The 27474-nt window shown below is 34.8% G+C and overlaps 1 protein-coding gene across 1 annotated transcript in view; it reads right to left on the bottom strand.

The window, feature by feature from the left end:
- LOC129224755 (1-phosphatidylinositol 4,5-bisphosphate phosphodiesterase eta-2-like) overlaps positions 1-27474 on the bottom strand; it is a 65707-nt gene that overhangs the window by 20495 nt on the left and 17738 nt on the right. The window contains exons 2-8 of the mRNA XM_054859305.1: positions 18218-18382; positions 9421-9456; positions 8035-8123; positions 7197-7384; positions 5898-6027; positions 2334-2449; positions 1112-1181 (exon numbers count right to left, since the gene is read on the bottom strand). Coding sequence (XP_054715280.1) covers positions 1112-1181; positions 2334-2449; positions 5898-6027; positions 7197-7384; positions 8035-8123; positions 9421-9456; positions 18218-18382 — 794 coding nt within the window. The remainder of the gene's footprint in view (positions 1-1111; positions 1182-2333; positions 2450-5897; positions 6028-7196; positions 7385-8034; positions 8124-9420; positions 9457-18217; positions 18383-27474) is intronic.

Below are 27474 nucleotides of genomic sequence, written 5' to 3'. Positions count from 1 at the left end.
AAAGAAAAAAAAAAAAAACATACACACACACACACACACACACACAAATAGCCAAATTTGTTGCCAAGTTGGCGACCAAAATACTGGCGATATATCGCCAAGTGTCCGCCAAATTATAACACCACTTGAGTTTGCATCGAAATTAACAATGATTTACCCCCAGAAAGGGGCGAAAGACCCCTTTGGAGCATCCGAATGCAACCAAAAAGGAAGGTGCACATAGACCCCCACTAAGAGTCTACATACCAAATTTCAACTTTCTTGGACATGCCGTTCTTGAGTTATGTGACATACATACGCACATACATACATACGTACATACAGACGTCACGAGAAAACTCGTTGTAATTAACTCTGGAATCGTCAAAATGGATATTTTGCGTGTCTATACGTTTTTAGGCACTTATCCACGTGTGGTCGAGTCGAAAAAAATCCTCATCAATCATTCGGGGGTGAGTAAAATGGAAGTTAAGGTCGATTTTTGGGTGAAAATTTTTCGCGAATACAATACTTCCTTTTTTGTAAAAGGAAGTAATAAAAAAGGAAGGGACGAGTACGAAATATCCTTTGTAGTTCAAAAAAGTGAGGGACGGAGTAAGGGAAGTAACATGGAAGAAATGTCTTTTATGGAATACAAAAAGTGATTTATGTACACAAAAATACGAGTTCAAACGAAGGCAGGTGCCTATTCTCTTAATGCCACTTACGATAATGCAAAACCATATTCTTAAAACTTTTCCAAAATTAATCAGTCTTTGTAAATAAAATTCATAACGAAATTCTTACCGAAGGCTATTTTTGTTTTCTTAATTTTTACAAATCAAGCGAGATTTTTGGCATTTTAAATTTTAATACTATAAATTTGTGTAAGTATTTGAATGTAAACATATTAGCCAAACAAAGCAATTTTCATATTATTTTTCAAAGCAAGTTAATTTTACGAAGATCGTACAGGTAATGTATAGTCGACTTTTTCTTCTACACGGAATTTTAAAATTATTTCTAGGGGAAAAAAAACCTCATAAATTCACCAAAAAATCATTTCGATTCAGATCAAAGTAATTTAAAATTGAGTTATTATATTATTTTATTAATAATCAACAGGAACTACCTTTTGCTCTTGGGAGAGAAAGTTTCGCAGTTCTTCAGCACTCCACAATTCTGATTTACTCACAGAGTACCTGAAATGGTTCCAGTACCTAGTTAACTTACTTAAACTTGTTTGAATAGTTACTCACACCTTCCATACAGTACTAATTATTCATTAAATTAAAAATACAACAGGTTACTTCATTTTTTATAGCAATACTCAGGGGTGCTCCAAATTTAATTTCAGGGAGGGCGGAAATACTTGATTTGCCGAATGGTAAATTGAGAACTTTAAATTTTGCTAAATGGAACTAATTTTGGACATCCCGTAGGGGCACCCCTAGCAATACTGTAATAAATACAAAAAGTTTATTTCAAAGAGATTTCACAATATTAAGGAAACACAATGGCAAAATAAATACTAGTTCTATAAAGAAACAATAGATATCTTCTAATATTTTAATTTCGTTATCAGCTCACCAAAATATGTCGAAATTAAACAATATAAAATAAATTAACTTGCATATGAAAAGCTAACAAATACCACTTAATATATGTAATGACGGAGAAAACGAGGGATTTTAATGCCATTCAAAATGCAGTTAAATATTTTTTTTTTTTTTTTTTTGTCTTTTTCAGTTGAACACTTCAAATCCTAAACAAAATAATGGTTCCGTGTTCACTTAAGCATGTTGTGAACATAATGGTGATGTTTGAAAAAGTCCTTTAGAGCCAATCCACGAAAAAACCGCATATTTTGTCCGTAGGTAACTGCTGTATTTTAATAAAAAGTAATAATTTTAAACGGTAATGAACACATAATTTTTCTTAAGAAATCACACATGCGTTTGTGATTTCATGAGCACTTTTGTTCATTACCCTTTCAAAATATTATTTGCAATAAAAAGTTTCAATATTAAATTGTCACGTGCGAGACAAAATGTCCGTTTTTACGTGGAATGGCGCTTTAATACTATTGAGCAATAAAATAAAAATCGAGCAGTATTTTTTTTTCCTTTTGTAATAACTGCTTGATCCCACTTCTGTGCCGATTCGTTATTAAAAGGTAGAGAGTGGCGAAGAAAAGTATTTTGCCGTGAAATTTTGTTACCGTACTCTTAGCAGATCTGAAATGGATTTAATTAAAGCTTTTTCTAATCTATCCGTATGTGCCTCTAAATAATACTTTTTAAAAAGATTCATCGATTAAGTGTGCGTAATCGCAGTTACGTGGAAAAGTTTACTTGTTCATGAGCTGCAGGAGTTCAGGCCGATGCCTGAGACTTCGATAGAAATTCACGAATTCATCCGGCTCGAGGGCTTCTTCACCATCCACTTTCACCTTCCGGAAATTTGAAGCCTAGACACAGAATGAACAAAACAATAACTTTTATAAAAATTAAAATCAAAATTTATTGAAAAATACATTTTATATGATACTTATAAATTGCTTTATTTCTCTACGAAATTAATTACGAAGTATAGAAGAGTGTGTTAAATATTGGAGATGATGTTATTTTTTCTGCTTACATAAAATATACGATCAAGACCTGTATTTAATTAAATGATAACCGTTCTAATACATTTCATATAAATCTGACCCTCAACGCCTGTTCAAATTTACAAGACAATTTCTTGCGAGATGAATAGGAATTCTCTTGCTCTTTGATTCTGCTTGATACATATGCATAAAACATTACATGGTTTCAAACTTTTATGCATGTAGCATCATGCTTTAATTTAGTTGCTAAATGGAACAAAATAACTAGTTTCCTCTTTGATTAAATTAGATCCAACGCATTAAATTTTACTAAATTCTAAGAAAAAGAAAGATACATCTCAATGGTAAACATTACTTAATATACTGTTTGTTTTTCTAAGCCGGACTTAGCGCCAATTTGCGCATGCGTCAGGTCTGCTGTGATTTTATCAAAATAGGGAGGAAAACCCGGAAGTAAAAGGTTCAAAATAACGTGTTCAAAGACAGCAAGTGCGAGCGATAAGGGCCCATCCTCAAGCTATCGCCTCTTTTTGAAATGGAATCTGTCCTGAGTGGTACACTGTAAAAAAAATTCGGAAACGTTTCTGAGTATATCGTGCAGCTGCGGTTCATGAAATTTTCAAAAACGTTTCTGAGTATTTCGGAATTCTCTTTCTGTAATGTCCGGAAACGTGTCTGAGTATTTCGGAATCCTCTTTCTGTAATGTCCAGAAACGTGTCTGAGTATTTCGGAATCCTCTTTCTATAATTTCCAGAAATGTTTCTGAGTATTTTGGAATCCTCTTTCTGTAATTTTCAGAAACGTTTCTGAGTATTTCGGAATCCTCTTTCCGTAATTTCCAGAAATGTTTCTGAGTATTCTGTGCAGCTGTGGTTCATGAAAGTTTCGAAAAAGTTTCCGAGTATTTCGGAATTCTCCAAATAATTTTCAAAAACGTTTCTGAGAATTTCGGAATCCTTTTTCCGTGATTTTTTCTAAAAAATAATTCTTTTTTAATAGTATTGCATGCCATATCAGTTTCAATTCTTTCATATCTAAGAGCAATGAAACAAGCAATTTTAGAATCATTCGTGGATTTTTTTTTCTGAATTTCTAATGACAAATAGCATGGTTAACAGCATAACATATGCACAGTTATAAATTTTTGAAAATTTATGAAATAATATAGTAGTTTCATTCATAATCACAAAATCGTCGGGGGAGGGAAGGGGAGTACTTTCTCAGAAGTGGGATTGTTTGTTAAACAATATTAAACTTCAGTTTTTCTCTCAATATTTTCAAGACAAAATTATCAACATATTGTATTTTTAATGCAGAACTTAAAAACATATCTTGTATCAAACTTGATAGCTTTTATTTTCGGATAAAATTTGACAGAACTTACCTTCCCTTCGCGTCAAGTCTATTTCTCTGACGAAAAAAGTGTACCGAAAAGTGCCAACAGAGAAATTGGTGAATTTAAATATGACACCAAGTCCTCCTGTTGGAACCATTCGGGGTGATTCTTCTGTTCTTGCCCTTTTCCAGTTCATCACAAATATAAATACTTTATCAAAATATGTTACTGATTTTATTTTTACAATGTGCGCAAAATGCATTACATATTTTATTTGTTAAAACATTGAATTCTATTGCATGATTACTCCATTTCATATATACGAGATCCCCCCCCCACACCATAGAGTAATAGTGAACCCATAAAATGCTATAAAGCGCCCCCCCCCCTTAAAAAAAGCAATCCCTGAAAATGTCAATGGCAGTCTGCGTGGTGAACGCCCCTCGTCTTCTCCCCATATGTACATTGTATATTTAATTAATAACATAGTATTTAAAAAAGGATCACTTTTAAAACAATGACATGAAATAATATTTCTTTTTATTTCGGCTTGTAAATGCAGCTGTTCCATTTTTGCCTCTGGCTCATTCCTCCTGACTGTCCTATATTAAACTAGTATATCCACGAAATAAATGTTATTTACCGAACAAACTAATGTCAAGGAATTTTTTATTGTCAACCACATTTAACAAAATGAATAAGCACATGAATTAATTGCATAACTATGTAGCTTACTAATAGATAACTGGGCCATTTTCTAATGGTATAAATATTTTTAAATAAATGAATAAATTATAATAAAAAAAGATAAATAATACTGGCACATTTTTTGTGAAGCATATTACAATATTAGAAAGCATTTGCATTACCATATTTTTAATGAATTAAACAATTGATTTTTTTTTTGAACCAATGTATGTATATCCAAGTATTTCGAAATAACTTTTCTGTGATTGCTTTTCAAATATAAATCTTATTTCTTTTGCGTAATTAATCAGTTTCAATTGGTTACAACAAATAGTACACTGCGCTCACAGGTATGTAGGATAACTTTAAATTAATTCGATAAACCCAAAAACAGTTACAATTGGAGCCTCATCAAATGCAAATCAACAAAAATATAAATGTATATAACAACATTTTTTAAAATATTCATTAATACTTACAAGTGAACATGAACGGAAGAAAATCTAAGTACCTCCATTACAACTGGATAAGTAATCCAAAGGGTTTCGTTTCATTAAGTATAAAAACGGGTGTTGAAACTATTCACGCTTGAACACACAATATAAATGTAATCACGGTTGCACCGGAAATTGTATAAGCAAATCGTTATTAACTAACTTAATAGCTGCGTACATCTTCTAAAAAATCAAGAGCAGCCCAAAATGAAAGGCGTAATATTAGTTTCGACACAATTTACTACTCTCTAGACATGAAATAACAAGCAATCCAATAGCAACCATAGATAAGAAAAAAAGAAGTTCTCGTTATTTCCGACTCATTGGCGCCTGTGTTGGAAGGATGAAATAGGTTTCGAAGCGTTGCGTCATCACTTCCGCTTCTAGATATCTTGAAATAACAAAAAGCTTTCTGAATATTGAGGAGTTCGCTATTGGATGAAGGATTCCTACTATTTCGGAAACGTTTCCGATATAGCTAGAAACGTTTCCGAAATTTGTTACAGTGTAGTATTTGCTTTCGAGAACGGACAATAACTACGAGTTATTGTTTCTTAAAACTTCATTTGCCATTTGATTTTTTATCTCAGTTTTTGCAATGTGTCAAACTGTTTACAATGCAGTGTAAAAGTCTAAGGTGAAAATAAAGATTTGCTTATGCCTAATATCTTTGAACTACTTGGATATTTGATTATTTTCGTCAGGCGCGAATAGCGGCATGTTACTTATGTTCGGATAATAATCTTTCCTTCCTTAAGCAATTTTTAGTTATGCATGAAAATCACTCACATCAAAGAGTTTCCGTGCTTCTTTTCTTCTCATGTGGATGTTGAGTCTGTTGAGGAGCCCCAAACATTCCTCAAAATTCAAGCTCCCATTCCCGTTCACGTCCGCCTTTCGAACTTGTTCTCGGAGCCATCTACGAAAATGCAGAGGATACAATAATATATTGACCATTCAACGACACCACACTGGAAAAACATACGTAAGAATATTTTTCAATGTCAATTCTATTGCATTGAATTGACTAGATTACTTGGTGTTGACAAAGGATAATGAGCGTGTCAAAAAGGCATGACAAATTCGACCTCCATACTTAATTACTTTTTAACAATGTCAACCATAGTTCTTAAACGAATTTGAGATACATTAAATACTTCAGGCAATGTGATTTTTTTTTCATATATTTCCTTCCTTTTTAATTAACCATGCTTAGCTGAAGCATCAATGGTTGTTACATATTTAATTTCAAAGCTAATGTTGTTTTTCTTTCCAAAGGTGCTGCTTAAGGACCGTAGCTTTTTGGAGACCTACACTCTGTTCATGGAATAGACAGACCGAAAGTAAAAAACTGGTTTCTAGAAGGTTTGCTGATACGCCATTTTTGGCATAAAGCGGCTGCTCAAGGACCATAGCTTTCCGCTGACCTACACTCAGTTCACGGAATAGATGGACCGAAAATTTAAAAAAAATGTTTTCAGAAGGTTTGCCGCTATGCCGTTTTTGGGGATTTTCTCTTGAATTAATAAAAAAGGTTAATCAAAAGGATTCACATTCGCCGTCTGCTTGGCACCAATTTCTTCTTTTCCAATGTCAAAGTGAAACCCATGATCAAAGTCGCCGAATGGCGCAATTCTTTGTTTTCGTCTAGTCTATCTTTCCCGTGAATTGAGTTTAGTGTGATCTCCGATATTGCATTCACTCCTTTATTTGCCACCATGGCACTAAGTATTTCTTCGCCCTTTTTTCCACCAGATAGAGGGCACTGAGCTCTTACGATGCAAAACTGCGCAACGATACAATTTTTGTCCGGGTCTTTAACATGCCACATAATTTGACGATATGGGCGTTGACGATTGTCAGAGGAACAAAAACTCAATGACTGAAGATTTGGATTTTAGGTCCAAAACGCACGACCAAAGATGCACAAGGCCAATGCTTAACCACCATACTACCCAGTCAACTCATATATATATACTGCGTTCTTCTTGGAGAACATGATGTTTCAAATTTTTTTCCACTCAATTCTTATTGCATTTTAATCAATTTGGTGCTACTTAATTTCGAACTATCCTGCCACAGACTCACCTGTCATGGTCGTGTTGTGCTTGCACGTGCTTGCATCCTGCAATGAGGTAGCTGATGCCGCGTACCCATGCATCTCTAGCTGGCTCATTGGGGGCTATCAGGTCGACAACCCCTCCCCCAGGACCGAATATTAACGAGAAGCAATTCTCTTCCTTAAGCCTCGATCTCAGATGTGGATGGAGAGTACTCTGTGGGAATAAAATTACAATTGTAGGCATCACGATTTGCGGTTTGTTCAAACATTAAAACTCAATTTAGTGCATGTAAACGGAATCAGTATTTGACTATATGTATAGATTTTGATGATTTTATTTTTCCATTTTGTTATGTTCTGCACATGTGTCTAATATTAAGATAACATTCATATTATCTGCAACAGTTTAAAGTAGTTCCAGACTGTAATGGATATTTAGTGTCTACTCCCCCTGCAACCCATGGCCTGAAGCCTTGCTTGCCAATTTTTACTTGCATGTGTATTACATATGTAACAGGACTGTTTATAAACTGAACCTGAACACGGCAGAAAAATATTCTGGTTGCACCCCTGCACGCCCCTCTAGTAGTTCGTCATGTATTCATCATAGTTTTTGGCTCTCATAAAATACAAATTAGTTGAAAGTTTTTCGTGAGCACTTCAAAATTAATATTAAAGAAGGTTTAGGGTTTTAGATCTCTTTAAAGCGAAAATGCAAATCAAATAAAATGTCATAACTGGTAAACATTATTTTTTTAGTTATCGGCGCATAGCTATGTGAAGTTAAAATCCTTCCTCCTTTTTTGCCCTTTATATCCCCTTTCCATAAAAAAAAGTCAGAAAAACTAAAGGGGAAAACCTTACCTGCAATTTCTTACGCATTTTAGCTTCTAATTTGTTGAAGACATCTGAATTCCATCCTTTGCGTACCTCCTCCAAATTAAACAAATCCACTGGAAAACGATGGTAACGTTATATCAGTCGTTGACTGAGTTAAATAAGCTGATTTTAAAGCTACGCGCTTTATATCTCTTCATGACGTCAAAATTTACTTATTTTTTGCAATTTCTTCAAAGTTTACTATTTTCAAATGAAGTCCAAAAACATGCCTTTTATGAGCTCTATAAGCTTGCCAAAAAATTTATTTGTTAAAACCGTGAAACATAGTTTTACTTTTTAAATAATCTTATCAATTTATACATACTGAAAAACAAAAGTAAACGCGCACTATGTTTGCTGAAAAAAAGCGAATGATTGACAAAATTGTAATTTTACTAAAATAATTAAATGAATTTTTGCCAAATATTAGAATGCAGGTATTTGTGTGGGTGCAAATATATTTTCACAATTGGTGCAAACGGTGCAAACATTTTTTCAGCGCGTACATACATACATATTTTTTAATTTCAAAGAATGTCTAGCAACTTTTCTGTACATAGAACGGTTTTAAACATATAATATGATGTAAACCTCCATTCTATGCGTTTTTACTATCGTAAATATTATGTACTATCTTACAAAAAAAAAAAAAGGATTGTTCATACAACCCCTTCTTGAATACTCATACAAAATTGCATTCATCAGTTAAGTGAATTATTCGAAATCTTAGTAGTGTGAAATAAAAGTTTACTTAACAATAAAGACGCAATAATTAATAAACAAGTACAAAAACAATACACTTGTTCCTACATCCACATGTCTTTTCCACATCAATAACTAATAAATCGTGGTTTTAAAATTCTTAATTTGTCTACTTCTTTCGAAATGTGAAAATATTTTGAAGTATTTTTTTCTCATTATATATATGGCACGATATTAAAAGAATAATCTCAGCTATCCCAATTCACGTATGTGATTTAAAATTACACACTCGAATAAGATACTACAAAATTAGTGATCACTGATCATTTTCAAAGCATGTTTTCATTTCATTAAATTCATTTATTTTTATTTATTCAAAAGAGCAAAAATAAACTAATTTTCTCGTTTGTGTTAAGTTTTAAATCTATTTGTTAAAGTATTTATTTACGAAGCTCTTTCGTAAAACATATCCAGGAGTCATTTTCTGTTCTACGACTCTCTGAATATAGCAAATGTGTGTAACGATAGGTTTTGAGGGGCACAGCATCGTGCAACGCAATTAGTCTAACTGCAACTGTACTTGGCAATAATATTTATTGATCACGAGAGGAATGTTTAGGATTTCAAAAATACATGGCAAAAGAAATGAGATAATCTAAGCAAACTCACCCACGTTTGATTCAACAGAAGCACATCCAACACAGGCTGGACACCATTATTTTGAAAAGAAACGAAAACTAAGATTATTCATTTAAAAAAAAGCAATTCTTTAGGAAATATAGCAATATTTACTACAAAACTACTAAAACCTAATTTAGGCTAAATAGTAGCATAGTAAAACCGCGCTGTAAACATACTCAAACAAAATACTAATGAGGATATTTATATTTATTTATTTTTTTATTTTAATCAATGATACCTTCGTACCTGCCATTTCTAACTTAATCGGTGAAGGGTACCGTGGTGGTTGGGGGGGGGGGAACTAAAGGGAAAACTTGAAATATATATATTTATATATATTCGTACATACACACATGCCTATGCATACATACATACATACATACATATATATATATATATATATATATATATATATATATATATATATATATATATATATATATATATATATATATATATATATATATATATATATATATATATATATATATATATATATATATATATATATATACATATATACATATATATACATATATACATATATATACATATATATATATATATATATACATACATATATATATATATATATACATACATATATATATATATATATATATATATATATATATATATATATATATATATATATATATACATGCATACATAGATATAGATACATAAATATAAGGGGAAATATGCTTGAAAAATTAGTAGTTTCGAAGCATCATATAAGCATTCGACTGAAATTACAGAAACGCAAAATTTACTAACATTATTAAGGGAGCTTCTAAAATACAATAAGCTGCTGTCACTTTATTTTTCTAAGCTAAAAATGTTTGGTACAGTTAAAACTTTACCGTTTCATTTTAATTAAAAAATAAAGATCTTAACAGGATTTCGAAAAACACATTTTAGTGAGATAGTCAAAACGAATAAAACTTAAGTAGGGTAATAATAGGTTGCGTAATAAATAAGGTAGGGTAATATAATTGCTGATTTGCGGTCCCATAAATTCAGCTTATATGTCATGTTATTTATGAATTTCACCTTCCCAGCTACTTTTGATGAACAATTTAGGTGTTTCCATTTACCCCTTAAATGATGTACTCTGTCGTAAACGGAAACAACTAAATTTTTAATTTTTACTATTTTTTGGAAGATTAAATTTTTATGAAAATCATACTTTTGTGTGTATTTTACATAAATACAGCATAATTTAACTTCTTGTATGATTTTTCTTTTTAAAGGATTTCTTATTACATTTTGTGGATTCAGCGCGTCGCAAGCGGCCTACGGGGCACAGAATGAGTATTACTAGTGTAGAACTGTTTAAGCTACTGAAAAACTTAATAAGCTAATAATCTGATAGTGTATAGGGTTAACAGTTAGCAGGGTTAACAGTGCTTGGTGCACTTAGTTTCAAAAATCCCCTATAATAATTACTTATTACCTATAATTTTTTCTAATTTTGGGAGGATCCGGGGCCCCTGGACTCCTTATATATATGCCCTTGTCCTTAACCGATCTTTAACTGTTATTAAAGATCCTTTTAAAGTATTGATTATCTTTTCAAACACAGGCCATCCACATTTTATTGTTATACCTATGTTTAAGCAAGAACTTCTTTGTATACAACATATTTAGTTTTTTTTCTTCTGATGCTAAAATTATGAAGCTACTTGATGAACTGACTTTTGAGCAAGCTATCCCTGCTATCGATCCCTGCTACTTTTAATGTCTCTCCTTGTGACTTATTAATGGTTATTGCAAAGCAAACTTTAACAGGAAACTGCACTCTTCTAAATTCAAAAAGATAGTCCGCCTGTGATGATGTTCTTAAAAACTTCGTTTCTAGTTTTGGAAAAATGAAAGCAAAGGACAGAAACATTATTATTTGACTTGAGAAAAGCCTCGAGAATTACGTGAGAAACAAAAACAATATCAAATTTAAAATTCACTATCGAGCAAAAGTTGAGAAGAAGTACTGAATAATGATTTGAATGGAGGAAAGCCTCCAAAAATAAGGGATTTGAATTTCAATGACAGGTTTTAATTTCACAGAAATTAAAGGGTTTTAATTAATTTCTCCTGAACTAATTGATACTTCGAAAAATCCTTTCTTAGTGGATACTTTCATAATCATGTGGACATGCCTGCCAAATTTCAAGTTCGAGACTTTAGCGGTATTGGCTGTGCGTTAATATATATATATATATATATATTGTAACGGATTCGGTGCGACTTCCACTTTCTTGAAAAGAAAACACAGTTCTTGATAAAAACACAGGAAATTTATTTACACTATGTACAGGAAAGATCTTCAACAACTGCTAAATTATTCATCAGCAATTAAGCAATTATCACACAACACCGTAAACTCAACGTTTACACACGTATTTACTTCCAAATACGAAAACAACACAGCGAAATGCCTCGCTATAAACAGAGCAAAATGCTCTCAGTTCGAAATATCAATCGAAACTAACTCTTTATCCATCGCTAACGGCTTTTATAAACATCCAAGAATTTTCCACAACATTCTTTCTGCTTCGAGAAATGCGTAGACCGTTATCAAATTTTATCAATGAAAATAAAAAGAATAGGGGGTTGTATACTTTAGCCATATGTTAAAAGGTTGTATATTCATTACGGGAAACTATTTACAGGTTACGTTCCTACAATAATTACTATTTACAGAATTTGTAACATTGCCCCCTTCCTAAGGACTGCACGTCGCGGGCAGTACAATCCCCAGAAAGGGTGTCGAACTTCTATCAAAAGTTTACAAATATTCACATTAATTAATAACTAACGGATACATAGGAAACACAATAATAACAAGAAATATTACTAAACATTAAAAGCAAAAAAATTATCTACAACTTTTATGTTATCAACCATGGTTGTTTACGTAATACTCATGAACTATGGCCATAGTATGGGGCTAACCGATCATAATGTACAACCCTAGGTTTTGCATTAGGTGATTTTTGGATCCTCACTACGACGTCATTTAGTCGGTTAACGACTTTGTAGGGTCCATCCCAATGCGACTGCAATTTGGGTGAAAGACCCTTCCGTCGGATGGGATTCCATAACCAAACCTTGTCGCCTTCGTTGAATTCATGTCCAGTAGACCTTGTGTCGTATCGGGTCTTCATCTTCTCCGCCGCGACGTTGATTCGCTCTCGTGCGAAGTTATGAACGTCTTCCAACCGGGCCTGGAGATCCTGGATGTACTCCTCAGGCGATGAAGGCGCATCCGGAGGACGACCGAAGACGAGATCACAAGGTAGCCGAAGCTCTCGTCCGAAGAGCATCTGAGATGGGGCATATCCGGTAGTCTCGTGGACAGCACTGCGGTAGGCCAGCAGGAACAAAGGTAGCTTCTTGTCCCAATCCTGTTGATTTCTGGATACCATAAGTGAGAGATTATTTAGGATTGTGCGGTTAAATCTCTCCACCATGCCGTCCGATTGTGGGTGTAGTGGTGTTGTCCCAGTTTTCTCAATTCCGAGAATTTGACATAGGCCCTTAAACAAAGCAGAGATGAAATTCCTCCCTTGATCGGAATGAATCTGCAAAGGTGTTCCGTATCTCGAGATCCAATGTTGGACTAGAGTCTCTGCTACGGTGGTAGCTTCTTGATCTGGAATGGGATATGCTTCCGGCCATTTGGTGAAGTAGTCGATGGAAACAAGAATGTATTTTTTCCCATCAGCAGTTCTTGGTAGAGGACCCAGGATGTCGATCCCAATTCGTTCGAAAGGAGCTCCAACGTTGTACAGATGTAGCTTCCCTCTGCTTCTCTTCTTCGGTCCTTTACGAGCAGCACAGGCGTCACAAGAATGGCACCACTTCTCCACGTCATTCTTCGCCTTGCTCCAGAAGAAGCGCTCCCGAACTTTATTGAGGGTTTTCAAGACACCAAAATGTCCTCCAGTCGCACTACTATGTATTTCTTTCAGAACATCTGAAATCCTTGATCGGGGAAGTAGTAACTGCCACCTAGATGTTTTGCCGTCGTCAGATTCCCATTTTCGGTGTAGCACGCCGTTCCGTAAATGGAGCGAATTCCATAAAGCCCAGTATCTTTTTGTTGCAGGACTGAAGATGGAAACGTCCTGCCAGCTAGGTCGCCGACTGTCACTTTCCATGAATTCCAAAATTGGTTTTATGTCGGGGTCTTCAAGTTGATCTTTTCGAACTTGGTCGTCACTCCATGGATCAGGTTCTGATGATGTTGAAGTCACTGTCACCTGATAGGCAGTAGGGCTAGTCGTTCCATACTGTTTCTCGATTCGGGAACAATAGTGGCAGTTCTCAGGACAGGGTCTCCTAGATAAAGCGTCAGCATTACCGTGAGATAACCCTTTTCGATGCTTGATCTCCATGTCATATTCCTGGAGCCGCTGTATCCATCTGGCTATCTGGCCTTCTGGATTCTTGAAGTTCAAAAGCCAAGTTAACGAGGCATGATCTGTCCGAAGCAGAAATCTTCGTCCGTAGAGGTAATGATGGAAGTGTTCTACAGCTTTCACTATGGCCAGTAACTCCTTTCTGGTGACGCAGTAATTTCGCTCCGACTTTGATAAGCATTTGCTCCAATAAGCGATGACATGTTCATTTCCGTCAATTTCTTGGGATAAAACAGCTCCGATGCCCTCGTGGCTCGCATCAGTGTCTAGGATGAAGGATTTTTCAGGCTGAGGATAGGCGAGGATAGGCGTTGATGTTAAAGCCTCCTTCAGTCGTAGAAATGCATCTTCGCATTCTTTGGACCATTCAAACTTTTGCTTGCTCTCCGTCAGCTTATGCAAAGGTCGTGCAATGTTGGAAAAACCCTTCACAAACTTCCTGTAGTACGTGCAGAGCCCCAGGAAACTTCGCAGCTGATGGATGTTTTCGGGACGACTCCAACTCTTGACCGCGGACACCTTTTCCGGATCGGTTTGTACACCCTCAGAAGAGATGATGTGACCAAGGTAGTTCACTTCCCGGCGGAACAAATTACATTTGGACGGGCTTAACTTCAGATTGGCTTCCTTAAGCTTTTGCAGCACCTTCCTAAGATTTGCCAGATGTTCTTCGAAACTGCGTCCCACGATGATGATATCGTCTAAATAGACCAGACAGGATTCGTAGGAAAGTCCTCTTAACACTGTCTCCATCAGACGCTCGAACGTAGCTGGTGCATTGCAGAGGCCGAAGGGCATCACTTTAAACTGCCACAAGCCTTGTCCAGTTGTAAACGCTGTCTTCTCTCGGTCGTCAGGGTGTATTTCAACCTGCCAGTAGCCGCTCTTCAAGTCCAGGGTCGAAAACCACTTGTGTCCGGAAAGAGTGTCCAAGGTGTCGTCTATCCGTGGAAGAGGGTAACTGTCTTTCTTGGTGATTTCATTCAGTCGTCGGTAATCGACACAAAATCTGGTGGAGCCATCTTTCTTTCGGACCAAGACGATGGGAGAGGCCCAAGGACTGGATGACGGTTCGATTACATCATTCTCCTTCATCTCTTTCAGGAGGGTTTCAACCTCTTCCTTCTTAGCGAACGGTAGTCGTCTTGGATGCTGTTTAATAGGGGGGTGTTCTCCAGTGTAAATCCTATGCTGCGTTAAATTCGTACGGCCAACATCCTCCGATGTAGATGAAAACAGATGCTTGAAGTCGTCCACCAATTGTTCCGCAGCAGTTCTTTGATCCTTCGATAAGGGTGCACTCCCAATTAACTTCGATGTCAAGGACTCAGAAGACACAGTCTCGGGGGAATTGATTCTTCTAATGATGCAGTTTACGGGAGTACAAGTTGCTAACACTTCGCCTTTCCGGATATTCCTTGGCCTTTCACTCACGTTGGCGACTCTCACAGGAATTACATCCTTAGAAAGGTCCACAAGCGTAGATGCTACCAGTACTCCTTTTAGGCTATTGCTTAGGTTAGGGTATTCAATGAGTCCAAATCGAAAACTATTGGTTTCTTCAATGGAGCCAGGTATTAATGATTCTGACCTTGAGGGAATCGATAAATCTGTTTGGGTTATTATTTGATGAGCGGATTTTACATCACTTTCTGCAGGGAAAACGGCTATGTCCTCTCTCATCGAGTGCAGCTCATTAGTCTTGAAGTCGAGAGTGAAGTCATATTTCTTCAAAAAGTCCAATCCGAGAATGAAGGGGTCCGTGATATCAGCGACGAATGCCTATGATGGTAGGTGGCATTCCCAAACACTATTTCCAAGTCCACTTTACCGTCAATCTCGATTTTGTCACCTGTCACAGTCTGGAGACTTACGCGTGGCGATGTCCACAGCAGTTTCAATCCAAATTCACGAGCCACATCTGTCCTAACGATTGTCACATTGGCTCCAGTGTCGACAATCAGTTTGCAAGGATTCCCATTTACATGGGCGTAAATGAAAAGTCCATCACTGCCACTACTAGAAGAGGAAATCTGCAGAGCTCTGGTGGTGGTGATTTCCTTCCCTCGCGTAGCTTGGCGAGCCGGACAACTCCTTCGCAGGTGTCCTTCACTACCGCATTTCCAGCACTTCTGCTCTTGTTTCTTTTGGGCTGTTATGCTGCTCAGATGTCTTGCCAAGTCACCGAGTTGTCTCTCGAGTTCAGCGAGGTGGGACGACCTGGAATCAGACTCATCAGCTTCCAGAGTTCGGATGGGATGGCGATCCACACGGGTTGCTTGTTGGGCGGCCTCCAACTTCATCGCATACACAACAGCAGAATTCAGGTCTTTGACATCCGCCATCCGTAGAGCTTTCTGGATTTCCGGATCTCGAACCCCGTCGATGTAATAGTTGAGTGCGAGGTTGTCTCGAACATCCGCAGGACAGTCGCAAAAAGCAAGATGAGACAGTCTCTCGACGTCCGCCGCTAGCTCTTGCAGGGTCTCCCCGGTTTTCTGGAAACGGGACTTCAACTGGAGTCGGCTGAAATCTTTCTGGCACTTCTCACCGAAGCGAAGCTCCAACGCAGATGTGAGGGCGGCGAAATCAAGGCGCTGGCTGTCCGGAAGGGTCTGAAGAATGTCCGCTGCGTCACCTCTCAGGGATGCTGCAAGATGGCAGGCCTTGGTAGCAGAGTCCCATCCGTTCGCTTCCGCCACTATCATGAATTGGGTCTTGTATACCTGCCACGAACTTTTCCCATCAAATGTGGCCAGTTTAATGGACGGTCGAGCAACAGATGTGGGAGCGCCAAACTGTACAGAACTGCTTTCCGCGGTCGCCAATCTCCGTTCCATGTCTTTAATTATTTCTTCCTTAAATGAAGTAAATTTCTTGTCTTCTTCTTCCAACTTATTTTCCACACTGGCGATACGCTCTTCCACAGTATCAAATTTTTCTTCCAGAGCATCAACTTTATCTCCCATGGCGGTTAGTTGATTCTCCATCATGGTTTTCATCGACGTTAGGTCACTTTTTATTTCATTTTGACTTGTAGTAATTTTAGCAGTTAAATCACTATTTAACTGTTCCTGGTTAGTCGCCAATTCATTTTTTAATTGTTCTTGGTTAGTCGCCATATCATTTTTTACAGAGTTGATTGCGTCAAGAAGTTGTTTTAATTGTTCATCCATTGCGCGAGTAATCACCATAAAAATAAAGTCCAAATTCAAAAAGTCTCTATGAAAAAAAATGTCCAAAGTCACACTTACTCCAAGAAAGTCCAGAAGAAGCCCCACGTTGGGCGCCAAATTGTAACGGATTCGGTGCGACTTCCACTTTCTTGAAAAGAAAACACAGTTCTTGATAAAAACACAGGAAATTTATTTACACTATGTACAGGAAAGATCTTCAACAACTGCTAAATTATTCATCAGCAATTAAGCAATTATCACACAACACCGTAAACTCAACGTTTACACACGTATTTACTTCCAAATACGAAAACAACACAGCGAAATGCCTCGCTATAAACAGAGCAAAATGCTCTCAGTTCGAAATATCAATCGAAACTAACTCTTTATCCATCGCTAACGGCTTTTATAAACATCCAAGAATTTTCCACAACATTCTTTCTGCTTCGAGAAATGCGTAGACCGTTATCAAATTTTATCAATGAAAATAAAAAGAATGGGGTTGTATACTTTAGCCATATGTTAAAAGGTTGTATATTCATTACGGGAAACTATTTACAGGTTACGTTCCTACAATAATTACTATTTACAGAATTTGTAACAATATATATATATATATATATATATATATATATATACACATATTTTTGACTTCATTGCTGTATAGAATTCACGTGGAGGCGTTTTTCTTCTCTTTCTTAAAAACTAATTGCGCGATCAGGAGCTCCCCGGAAGTCGAATTTTTATTATTATTAGGGAGAACTTCGCAATTTACCCAAATGTAACTCCGAAATTCCCCGAATGGTAAAATACGAGCATTCACAAACACCACTATCTAATGAACAGATACAAATAGGGAGAAAATACGAGAGAGAAAAATAGGGATTTGTAATACTGATTTAAAACTGTCTTCAAATTTGCCGAATTGTAAGACAAAATTTGTTGACGAATGCGAGAAACATACGTATGTTTCGAATTTTTGAAGAAAAAAGTTCACTTCTTTTACGCATGTAAAGAAAGTATGGTAACAGATGTTGCTCTTATCAGAAATTTTACTTTTCATAAAAGTATGTCTTAAAACCTAGAAAGCAAGTGCAGTAGTCAATAGTTTCAGCATTTTGCGATCCTAACCCCTTTTGATCATGCGAATGCATATATGAATGTTATAATTCAATTCGAACTTACCAGTGCTTCCTCTCCAGAAAGCTGACTTGGACGAAGGGGAGTAGGAGAGGCGTAAATTCTGCAGATCTACCCGGTACTTCCGACGGTACCAGCGATCCGGGGTTCGGACCTTGTACATGACTGTACCCATAGACATGCCTCGCAAGATCACAGTCAGCGGGAGCTCTGAAAAAGTCACATACGTTTAAGAGTCAGATTTTTTTTTTTTTTTTAAGACATCGGTGTTAATTTTTAGAAATTTGCTTCACTTAAAAAATTTGTTTAAATACGAGTGGAGCAGACAGATTAGTGAACGCACACTTTTGCAAAATTTAATTTTCAAAAATTCACAACATCGTTAAAAATCACAGAATTTGACACAAGTCAGTGAATATGTTCTTGTCGATATTCAGAGGCGTACTAGCATGGATGACACCCGGGGCGGTAATTTGTAGTGTCCCCCCTACAAACGCAAAAGAAAAAAAGCAATAAAATTTTATGTAAACATGAAATTCATGCAATATTCAGAAAACAGCTGTATTTGTGCTACAACGAAATTTTAAATGGGCTAATGTAAAAAAAAAAAAGAAACAAATAAAAGTGGGGGGTCCAGGGATTTTCTCACCGAAAGATTTTTTAATTTGTAGTCTTAAAAACGCAGTTTAGCTTCATAATTTTCAACAACTTGCGATTCCACTTCTGGTCTTCCACCACAGATGGGTAACACCCGGGGTGAACCCTCCCCCGCCCCGTAGCGACGTATAGTGAGAAAGAGAGGGAGAGAGAAATTGAGAGAACATTCACGGTTTGCGTCAAGGTTTCTGAGGCGTAGAAATGAAAAAACAAAAAATCCCCGCTACTCACTGAATGAACACCCTCTTCCCCCCAAATAGTAGACAAATGTAGAATTTTCTACTAGTTTTCTTTTTGGAAATGCACAGAAGGAAGTTACTACTGATGATTCATCCAAGAAAAAACTTTTGGAGCCTTATTGTTTTGCAAAGGACAAAAAAGTGAAGTTTAAAAAAAAACATCATGAACTTATTTACTTAAATATGTTTAGGCTTACATGCCGCTAAATGTTTGTTAGAACACTAATGAATCTAATAAAGCTTAGTACATCATAACACTTACTCTACTCCTCATTTAGAAAACAGAAAAATGAGCAATAACCCTTAAAATATATTTTCTCAGAACACGTGTATTCCTCATTTAACTTTCTTGGTGACCACTCCTACTCAATGTTAAACACCACAAATCGGTCCGAGCACGTTCGGTTTTGTCAGGAAGAGGGTTAAGAAACAGAAAATTGGACAATAACGGTTCTTTTAAAATTCATTTTATCGTTAAATGTGGACTCCTCATTCAACTGTCTCGGTGGCACTACCACACACATTTAATGTAAAATTTCAAAGTTCGGCCCTAGTATATTCGGGTTTGTCATCAAGAGGGTAAAGAAGCAGAAAAATGGGTTCCGTCCATCGTCTTTCAAAATCCGTGGAAAAAAACATATCTTTCCTAATCTTTAAGAGACTTTGTATTGTTGATTGATACTGGAACTTGAACTCCTATTTAAATTCAAATAAAGGTGAGTGTATTATTATTGATTTGCGTTTGTGAACGTTTACAATGCGTGACCAACGAGGAACTCCACCACTAACTGATGCAACACGAAATCCTCAACCTTGTTCTTAATCCTAACATGAAAAAGTGCGTTTCTGTGACCTTCATAATATGTAGTAGTAGTTTTTTTTTGATTAAGCTTGGAAAAATGTTATTACTTTTGTAACTTGTATTTGATTGGAAACGCAAGATTTCACCTGTAAGTGATTCATTGCCCCATGCGGAATGAAAAAGAGTTAAAAGTAATTTTCCCAAAACGTTTTAAGGAAGAGGAAGAAGAAGAAAAATAAAGAAGTAAAGCAATGGAGAAAAAAGGACATTAAAAAGTTGGTTTCGAATCAGTTAAAAAAATATTAGATGAACTATTTAACTGTCAATAATCCATTTCGTTTTTTATACTTAATTTTATCAAGCAAAAAAAAAAAAACTATTTATGAAAAAACGAATACATTAAAACTGAAAAAAAAAAAAAAAACTGCCTGAAAAAATTAAAGAGAAATAAATCTTATATGGTGAGAAAATCTTTGCTTGCGGTAAAAATTAATCAAAGTTCATCAATCCTAAGTTATGAACAAGAACAACGATGCAAGTAATAGTTTTAATTTTTTTAACGACTTAGTTATTAAAATACATATATTACAACTTTTTTTTTGCAAGTTAATTGATTAATGAAAATGTACTTAACATATCCTGTTTTACAAAACATTTTCTCTATTGAAAAACATATTTTAAAAACCATTCAACATTTGTAGCATCTTTTCAAACTTATGCAGCATTTCTTTTTTTTTTCCTTTTCAATCACCAAGTCATTCCTTTTTGAAAATATATTTACTTAATCATAAATGCTGTATTTCGAATGAAACTTAATGCTTTCTTTTGAAAATTTTTCTTATTGACACAATCTTGAAACACATTTGAGGCAGTGAGAAGCAAAATTAAAAATTTAAGTGGCAAAATTAAAAATTTGGAGATACACATGGTAGGTGAACCTCTCCTCTGTCTTGGGGCAAGAGATGGTACTAGTACCCTGGTAGTTGCTGCTATACAGCATGATTTAGAAAAAAATTTCAATGAAAACCTACCTAGGATGTTATCTTTAAATGCGTTTTACTCAAAACTTGAGAATGTCCTCTTGCATCCCTTTGCTTCTCGCTGCCTCATTTTATAATAATTTGAATACAATTGGCATCAAAATTACATTTTTTCTGAAGATCTTCCTTGACATATTCTTTATTCTTCTTACTCGTAAAAACGAAATAAAGGGAAAAAACCCGACTAAAGTCAATATTTTTTGGAAAATTTGGATACTTTTAAGAATGGAATACCACCATTAAAAAAATTACGTATTTTAAAAGAAGTTTTAGAAACCGACAGAGATTTGTAAACATTGAACGGGGAAAAATTAAATTGCAAAATATAAATATCAATTATCCTTTGGTATGCATCCTTTCGATCTTTAACTGTTTGAGGTTGAAGCAATTAGGTATCATTTATTTGCATTCAAAAGCGATTTATGTTCATTACCTGCATTTGCTTAGTTTTCAACCATTGCTACCTTACCAACAACAGGTACATAAATAAAGAAAAGCTATCAGTAGAATGTTTTGAATGTCGCAATAAAAGCGGGTTTCGAAAGCCGGAAAAAGTTTGTGATTAATCGTGCGAAGTCAGCGATAATCGATAAAATACAAGAAGAAAAAGTTTTTAACACTTGTGTAAAAATTGTTCATCCAATATTTGTGATGGTTTTTGGTGATCTAATAGGTGATTCTGAAAATTACAAATGATTTTCAGTATTACCTTTTAAGGGGTAAACCGTACGCCTGCCTGTGTAAGATTTGTTGATGAAATTCAAACGTTTAAACATCTTGACTCGATTAAATGGCAAGAAACAGCTGAACTGATTCCATTAGTTGAAGGAAAAAACAGGAATCAGCAGTTGAAGAAAGGAAAATAAAGTCTTTCATTTTTCGATATTTATACCATTTGCTCTCGCCATTGACGCTCTTTTGCACGTTTTTCCTGCTTTTCAGCCTACTTTCCCGTAAAAGTAAAACATAAAAAATAAGTAAAAAATAAACATTACAGAAGGCTTAATGCAAGGTAAAAAATTACTGTTTTTTTCCGATAAGGATATTGGTAAAGGGTAAATTTGTTTTAAATTTCAAAAAGTTTCATTTCAAACAAATTTCAAAACAAAAAAAACTTTAAAATCCAGTATAAATTTTTTTTTAATTCTAAAGAATATCTCTATAAACTTGGATCGCACTAAAAAGAATGAAATAAAGTATGTATCTAATTTCTTGCTTACAACACTTAAAAATTGCAGTTGATTTTAATATCTTTATATTTATGTTAATTCTAAAAGTGCCATTACACTTTAAACTAAAATTTGAGAGAGGAAGAAATATAGGCGGTATAGTTAGTAGAAGCTATTCTGACAAAGCTGTATACCGCTTATTTCTTCTCTCAGTTTTTTGATTTAAACTTTATTGGCTGCTTTAGAATTGAGCTAAATATAAAGATATTAAGATTAATTGCAATCTTTGAGTGTTGCAAACAAGAAATCATGTACATATTTTATTTCATTCTTTTAAATGTAAAGTAAACTTATAGAAATAAGTCTTTTGAATTGAAATACATTTTCATATTTTATTGAACATTTCAAAGACGTTAACAAAATTGCACAACTAGACCACACTTTACACTTGAAATTTTAGCAATTTACGGCGTACGGTTTTTGAGTTGAGTTCGAGACACACACATAGATAGAGCACTAGAAAACCCATGTTTCTTGAGTAGGCACTTGGGGATAGCCGAAATGAATATTTTGGTTTGGTTTGGTACGTGCGGACGGGCTAAGAAAACTTTTCAACATTCATTCGGGGACGAATGAAATGGGCATTTAGGGCGACGTTTGAGTGAAATTTTTTCTCGAATACATTACTTCCTATACTCTTCATCATACAAGGAAATAAGAACAAAATCGACTATTTGTTTTTTTCTAAAAATGTGCTTTTTTTCGTGCACATATACTGCTCAGGACGATTCGAATGATGTTAACTTAAAAAAAAAAATGATACGAGAGATTTTGTTCCCCTCCTTTTACAAACAGTGTTGAAAAAAGGGAAGATACAACTTTGATGTCGACATTAATGTAACCAGTTCCTTAATATTAAGTTATTTCACTACCCTCTTCTTTTTTCTTTCTTCTGTATCGGTTTTTCTTTTTCCTTTTGTTTCTGTGTCAAGGTCGATATTGTATCATCCTTTGCATTTTGACATTCACCTCACGTATTCATGAAGTGCATCTTATCTTTTTTAGAGAACTGTTGCTATAGAGATTAATTCATCCAGCTGAACCTTGATGTTGATAAATATTTGTTTCTGAAAAATATCGAAAAGAGTTCGTTCGTTCTCTGTGCTGTAGCCATAAAAGTATCAGAAGGTGTTCTGAAGTTGAATTTAAGGACAAAGAGGAAAGTATGCCCAGAAAATTTAGAGGAAAGAGGATGGGTAACTTATATTAAAATGTAGGAAATAGGTACATACTAAGCAATTCCAGGGGTAAATGACTGACATTTTGGAAGCAAGGTCAAATGAGGCAGTGAGAAGCAAAAGGGATGTAAGTAGACATTTTAGGTTTTGAGTAAAAAGTGTTTAAAGATAATGTCCTAGGTAGGCTTTCATTGATTTTTTTTTTCTAAATCATGCTATATAGCAGCGGCTACCAAGGCTACTAGTACTCTCTCTTGTCCCAAGACAAAGGAAAGGTTGCCCTACTATCTGTACTGGTAATCACCAAATTTTTAATTTTGCCACTGGCATCCCTTTGCTTCTCACTGCCTCATATGCATTTTGTCACATTCCAAGCAAAATATACATCATTTTCAAAATCCTTTCATCTTGTTTATTTTTCTTTTTAAGCTGGATTTAATGATGTAGTTGAATATCCAAAATATTCTTTGGGTGATTTTTAAAAAAAGTTAAAAACATGGTAACTGACTGACGTTAATGCAACCAGTATGTCAGTTAGTTAAAATGTTTTTAACTTTTTTTTAAACTAACCAAAAGTTATTTTGAGAATTTAACTCACTTTTAAATTCAGCTTAAAAAACAGAATATCGAGGGGGGAATATTTTTTAAATAAGGAATATTTTGCGTGGAATGTGACAAAAGGCGTATGGTTTTGCTTCAAAAATGTCAGTCAGTTACCTGTGGATTTGCTCAACAAAGATTTTTTTTTTTCTGAAAATTCATCCTATGTAGCAAGGCATGACTCAGATTCCTCTGGACCTTGGCCTGTTTTTGATTGTGCATCAGTTGCTGAACAATTATTTGCTAGTCATGATTCTAATATATGTTTTTGTTTGAAATTGAGCAATATGTGGTCCATTAGCAGTAATTAATCGATCCTGTTGCCGCTCAAACTCGCATGATTAATTCTTTTTTCCAAGCGTCGTTCTTTCCCCACTTACGCCGAAGGATGAAAACCGACAAGCAAAGACGAGCGAACGTGATGGAAATTTCTGTCATCGAGCGTTTTTAAAATTAATATTGTGGTGTGATAATATTTTACTTTCTCTTTCAAAAAACATTAAAATACAATGTAAAATATCAAAAAAAAAAAATATTAAAAAAAAAGCAGAAAAACGTCAAACGCCCTGCAATGCAGTACTCAGGGAGGCGCACCGATTTTTAGGAGGGCAAAAATTTTCAATTTTTCTGAATGGAATTCCAAATTTTGCCGAGTGCAAAGATACGAGTATGCACGCACACATAAGTACAACTAATAAAAAGGGACAGTTTTCTGTGATTAAAAATTGCAAGGCTGCAATTATGCTTCCAAATTTGCCGAACGTCAGACAAAATTATACGAACAAGGAAAATTATTGAGAGAACACAGTGACCTCCTGTGACCTCTCGTCGGAGAAACTCTGTCAGTTTGGTAGTAATGTGGTAAAACTAAGATAAATGAAGGCATTACAGGCCAATTCTCAGTGCTCTCAACATTTACACATATGCATAAGTCATTCGAATTGCGTTTAAAAAAACTTATACAGCTGACATATATCCCATAAAATACGTCCATGATGAAGCCAGAAAATATTAATCAAATATTATATCTGGAAATATTTGAAATTTAATTGCATTCTATAGAAAAAGAGTCCATGTTCCTCCTAAAATTTGTGCAATGAAGCATAAACCAACATATTTGGTGTCTTTTTAGTATATTTTTTGAAATTGTTGATACATGAGTTAAAGTGCCTTTAAGTAAGAAAAGAAAAATCTCATATATGTGAAAAGCTCATAGGGAATGAGACGCGCATAAGGAAAAGTTTTCGGAACAGTTTTATTAACAGGGCATTTTTAGAAAAATAACCATGTACCTATAGGATTAAAAAAACATAGATACGCATAGTTTTAAAGCATTATAGTTTATAAAATCAACACCATGTGTAAAACATTTTACAAAATCATTTATCAACATGTCTAGTATATGACAGATAATCTTGGGTGTGCACAGAAATCTTGGAGCCCGTCACAAATGACTTTTCCGAGCTCCCCTCCGTATTGTTTACACCTATATTTCATTCCTAGTTTTAAAAATATTGGGCCTCCTTCAGGCTCGGGCCCGGGTCAACAGATGTTCCTTCTCCCCCTGTGCATGCCTCTGCAGATACTTCAGAAAACAAAAATTGTCTGATATGCTATTCAGTAAAGCTATCTCTACTTAACGTGGTTCAGAATGAATCAATTCGCTCTATAAGAAATGTGTATAATGCCTAAAGTGCATCATTTTAAAATAGTTAAATGGCTAGTTAAACTACAACATGTTGGCATTTGTTCTACCATTTAGGAAGACAAATGGTCTTGAATAACGTTAAATTTTGTTCACATTTAGAATTTAAAATTTCTTTTAACAGGAAGTTTATCTGAGATACTTTGAAGTTGTAATTCGTTTCACTACGGGAACAAATTATATATTTTTGTTGATGTTTAATTTTTAAAGATTTAGTATATCATAATATAAAGCAACATTTTGTATTTACTTTTTACTCATCAAATAGTAAAGTGAATCTTAAAGCGAAAATCGAAAAAAAAAGTTTACATCGTATTAAATTATTCAGACATCGTCTATGTACTTTTTTTTTTTACCTTCATATTCTTGGAATGACATTGGTAACACATTCTTAATGAAAGATTAAACTACTAATAGCAAAAGTTTTAGAAATTTTAGAAACAGCAATTGGTTTGCCGAGAATTCTGACCAGATGCTTAATAAGTAATAAAATCGGAAAATAATATTAGTAGTAACAATGATAATAAAAATCTGGTACCTGTCTGCTCATCTCGAGTTTCCATTTTATCACTGATATAGTCGGAGGAAATTTTTCAAATGATTTTGACACCAAGGAATAAATTACTGTTAGTCATTCTACTCCAACTGAATAGGGGCATCGCTCTTTCTGTCTGGTAGTTGTATTCAATGTCACGAAACTAACGCTATTACTCCGAACATCGGAAATTTCTCTCACTGACCGCAAACTGCTCCCACCGCAATTGGGGCATCTCCTCCGCAGCTCACAGAGGGCAAGGAGTTGGAAAATAAAATAACTGTCTTTCATTTTCAGAAAATTTTTGTAGTTTTTTTAAATTCATTTGCTGGTAAAGAAAAATCCAAAAAAAATTCAGAAACCTATTCTAAAATTTTTGTTACAGGTTTCTTGAATGTGGCATATCTGTTCTAAGCTTCCAAATAACGTTGTCGAGCTAAATTCGATAAAGATCAACGAGTGAAAATCAAAAACATAAACTGAATGCCACAAGTTTGCATCCAAAAACTAAATTTGGTATATTTGCAAGAAAATGTAAGAAGTGAAACCTGAAATTTGGAAAAAGCCTGTAAGCTCTGAAACAACGAAATAAAATGGAGGTCTCAAAACCATTCGGAGCAAGCTAAAAGCAGTTCTTTCTTGGAAAGGCAATGAACGGCAAATAAAAAATGCCTTCTTGAGAACGATGCAAAAGTTGAAACATTTATAAAAAATTAAAAACCTCCAAGTTAGCAATTTAATTTTAGTTTAATGAGATGACAGATATACAATAGCTTTGAATGTTTTCCAGAACTTTAATGAAAGTTTATATCTTTTAATAATTAATTTAACTTTGAAAAGCTTTATTATTTGAAAAAGTAAAAGAAAAAAAAACTTTTACAACATTTTTCTTTTCAAAGCATTGATTGTTCGTTCTCTTTCCATTTACATCGAAAGGAAAGGAACAAAAAATCATTGAAGTTTAATAAAGAAGCTTTTTTTCTTTAGTGGATGTTTTAGATAGCAGTGCCACAAATTCAACAGGCAGTACATTTTACAATCGTTTGTATTGGGATGGAATATGTTTCTCAAATTATGGTTTAAATGAAAAAAAAAAAACATGAATAAACCATATATTTCATTCAATTAGTGCTTTTCTCATGCTTGGCGAATTCCAGGAAAAAGGGGACATGACACTTGAATTTTAAATGTTAATATTCTGTCACTTGCCATATACCATTCTCTTCAGAAATAAATGAATTTCTTGAATCTTAACCGGTTTTTCCCAATAGCTTGATGACTTTCAAAAAATCAAGTGCAAAATCAAGTTTTCTGTTT

The sequence above is a fragment of the Uloborus diversus genome, chromosome 1, assembly GCF_026930045.1.
Source record: "Uloborus diversus isolate 005 chromosome 1, Udiv.v.3.1, whole genome shotgun sequence".
Lineage (NCBI taxonomy): Eukaryota > Metazoa > Arthropoda > Arachnida > Araneae > Uloboridae > Uloborus > Uloborus diversus.
Note: the sequence above shows the minus strand (reverse complement) of the source record. Positions and strands in the feature narration are given on the sequence as shown.